This window comes from Arvicanthis niloticus, chromosome 30 (genome assembly GCF_011762505.2).
Source record: "Arvicanthis niloticus isolate mArvNil1 chromosome 30, mArvNil1.pat.X, whole genome shotgun sequence".
In the NCBI taxonomy this organism is placed as follows: Eukaryota; Metazoa; Chordata; class Mammalia; order Rodentia; family Muridae; genus Arvicanthis; species Arvicanthis niloticus.
The window spans coordinates 1,759,595-1,763,127 of record NC_133438.1 but is presented as its reverse complement, the minus strand read 5'-3'; the positions used below and the strand labels follow the sequence as shown (position 1 = coordinate 1,763,127).

Sequence of the window (3,533 nt, the reverse complement as noted above, 5' to 3'; positions counted from 1 at the left end):
TGTCTCCTCAAGATTATGTACTTTTATCTCATGTATATAGTGTTGAGATTCTAATCATGTCTTAACTACCTAAGTTAGAAAAATATTGACCTTATGCTACATAATAATGTAAGACCTGTGGGATTATTCCACATTGAAAGCCTCAAAAAAATCTACATTCTTTGCTATCATCTGACATGAATCATTATAATATTAATATCATAGCAATATGAAGAGACAAAAGTGTCTAAAGAATTTAACTCTATTTAAATATGCTGTCACCTCTGTAAGGCTCAAATGATTTTATCAGTGTTATTTAGAAGCTATGGAACTACTTGTATTAGTTAATTTTCTCATTTTTCTGGGGAAAAAAATGACCAAATCACCTTAATGTAGAAGGGGTTTATTTTCTCTTGCAGTTTGAATGTACACTCCATCATAACAAGAAAGAGATGGAGGCAGAAAATCACATTGCATTTGTAGTCAGATAGCAGAGAAAGATGAATGATGGTTCTCACTTGTTTTTTCTTTTTTATTCAGTTAAGAACCCTAACTAATGGGTTGATGGCTACACAGAATTATATTGTGTCCTCTTACCTCCATTAACCTAACTTATAATAGCCCTCAAAGACATATACAGAAGTAGGTCTCCTAGGTGGTTCTATACCCTGTCTCATTGATTATCAGTATTTACCATCACATAACCTAATACTGTTTGGTCAACAATGAGGTTAATAATTGCACAAATAAGGGGACATATGAATATATTAATGAACAGGTACCAACAGAAATTGAGACACATTGAGAAATTTTTTAAATAACTTTTCCATGGAAAGAAAGACACTGAAACACTGACAAGTGCAATGAGACAACATATGGAAACAGGTTTTTAGAAGTGTAGAGGTCACTCTCCTTAGCTTTGGATTGTCACAGAATATAGTACAGAACACTAGGTGAGAACAAGAGGTGACAATTATGCACAACAGGGATATAGGAAGCAGTATCTCTTGTGTCAAGTGGAACACTTAGGAAACAATGGGCAAAGCAAACAGGCATTACTTGACTCTTCTTCCCATAGAGGAATTTTGCAGAATTTAGCCAGAAGCTAAGACCGTAAGAGATGATTCAGGCTATCAGTAAAGCTGACTGACACATGAATACATACAATGTAGTTGGACATGCTAACGTTTTATTCTCAACATGCTGAATGCCTTGGATTTTCTGTGTGTTTTTTCTTCTTTCATTCAGCTGCAGCTGTGGGACAAGAGTTCAGCCTAATGTCTGCAGAGAAATTCATATCTCAGCACCTAATTGGATATCTGTAAGCAAATATAATCTTCAGCACATGATGACCCCTAAATTAGGAGCATTTTGAATGAACGTAGAGATATCTTAGTATCATGGAATTGTTTAGCCAGCATTATGATAGCTGTAACAGCTGACAGTGCTTAATTGACAGAGTCATCTACTTGCTTAATAACACCTGGTCATGAGTGAGTCTAATATTCAGTAACAGATGAAGAATGTGTGAATTTATCATAAGACACAAATGACCATGTAAAATTACCTTTTCCTACAGCAGGGAGAATGGTTTTTGGGAGAAGATATATTATTAGTGATGAGAATGAATGGGCAAAATGTGGGGAAGCATGTGTCTAGGAAAGTAAATATGTTTATTATCCACAGCCTTGGATTGTCAAATATTATGTTATAGATACCCAGTATGATGGACATAGAGTAAGAGAGGACAAAAGTGCACACAAGGATCAAGATGGTTTTTGTGGCTCTGTCTTCAGGACAGACTCTGAGGGAGTGCTGAGCACTGTGAATGTACTGAAGTTGACTCTTGTGCCTATAGAGAATGCTCACCATGGAGACACTGGCCCAGACCATGAAACTCAAACACAGACCATCAGCGAAACAAAGAAAGAAAAGATTTAGTAGAGTTACAATATTGCTAAAAGCTAATGTTGAACAATACCCCAACTTGATTTTTTTAGTAAAATTTTTGTTATTATGAGAACCAATCACTTGTATAGCTGTCCTGATGTTTAGAAGCAGATGCACAAGCCAGCTTAGAGAGCAGAACCTAACCATGTACTTGGAGATTGAGTGTGAGAGTTTCATCCACCTGGAGTGTCTGGAACTGATTGTGATTGCTTGGAAGCAACTCAAGAGGCAGGTGCAATGAAGGGAAACACCCCGGGACACTCGATTGCTGTACAGAGTAAGTTTACATAAGAGGTCATCCAGGAGATACTGCACTCCCAGCTGAACCATTATGTGAGGTGTCACTCTTGAGATAATAACCAAGGAATTGGCTAAAGTCAGATGCTTTAAAATCTGGTCTTTGGACATCAAACTTTTTCCAGTGACTACAGATGTGACATAATGAAGAAGAATTGACCAATTGCCAAGGATCCCCACAATTGTCTGAGAAAAGGACAAAATCCCCATTGCCAAGTTTTCAGGAGCCATGTTCTTTTCACCTGAGATAAAAAAAAAAATTTTTAACCACATCAGTATAACCAGAAAGAAAACATTCAAATGTGTATTAAGTCATTATAGCTTAAATAGTATCATTATCTCAACCCTGTTTTTATAAATTTTCCACAATAAAAAAATCCTAGAAAGTTTTTATTTTTACATTGGTATATACTGATAGTGAGATCTGTTATACTTTTATCATGGCATTTTTTTATTATTTTATCATGGCATTTATTATTTTAGCATTTGTGGAAGTGAGAAAAGGTTGTAGATATGAATTCCCAGTCTTCGCAGTTTCTCTAATGCTTTTGTCTAAATTATTCTCCACTAGATTTGTCTAATTTTTCTGAATGAATTGAGTGTCCTAATGTCAACAACAGACTTAAATTCTTCCCATAATCCAGCTACTCAAACAAACAAACAAACAAACAAACAAAGGAAAAGAAAGGCTGTCCCCGGAGACACAGACACGTTTGAGCAAGATAAATAGAAAGGATAAATATATCAAAAGACATACTGGTATAAACCAGATATTAAATGCTAGTAAGACAGATGTAACACTCAATTAAAGAGACAGAGTCTTTGTACCCCAATGGCTAGAGTTTAAACCTCTGTAAATGCTTATACAACTTTAATGTTGATAAAGTAGGAAGAAGACATAATATAGACAATGGGGATAAAAGGGTGGCGGGAGAGATGGGATATACAGAGAGAATTAAAGGCTAAAACAAAAGACTTCATTGGTAGACAGATGGCTCAGTATGAAATTTTGACCATATGTGATAAAAGGTCCAGATAAGGCTATTCATGTCCCTGCCATACTTCAAAGAAGAATTCTCCATAAACATTCACTTAACAAAACCAGAATAGTGTCTCTCAGCCTGAGTGTCAAGAGGGATTGAGAAGCTGAATAGGGTCATAGTGGATTCACAGATGGAAGGAAGCACTAAGAAACAGCAGTTCCCAGAAGTTCCTGCTGCCCTGCTCCACTTGCAGTGCTCCTAGTATGACCCTGGTCCCCAATCCATAATGTAGTTCCTGAGGCTCTGGGATTGACAGGACAATCC

General features: G+C 36.5%; 1 protein-coding gene across 1 annotated transcript; it reads right to left on the bottom strand.

Moving 5' to 3' along the window:
- Positions 1 to 1,542: 1,542 nt before the first annotated feature.
- LOC143440746 (vomeronasal type-1 receptor 4-like) lies at positions 1,543 to 2,499 on the bottom strand. Its single transcript, XM_076927527.1, has one exon. The coding sequence runs from the start codon at positions 2,497 to 2,499 to the stop codon at positions 1,543 to 1,545; it is 957 nt and encodes a 318-aa protein (XP_076783642.1).
- Between the last annotated feature and the right edge of the window lie 1,034 nt (positions 2,500 to 3,533).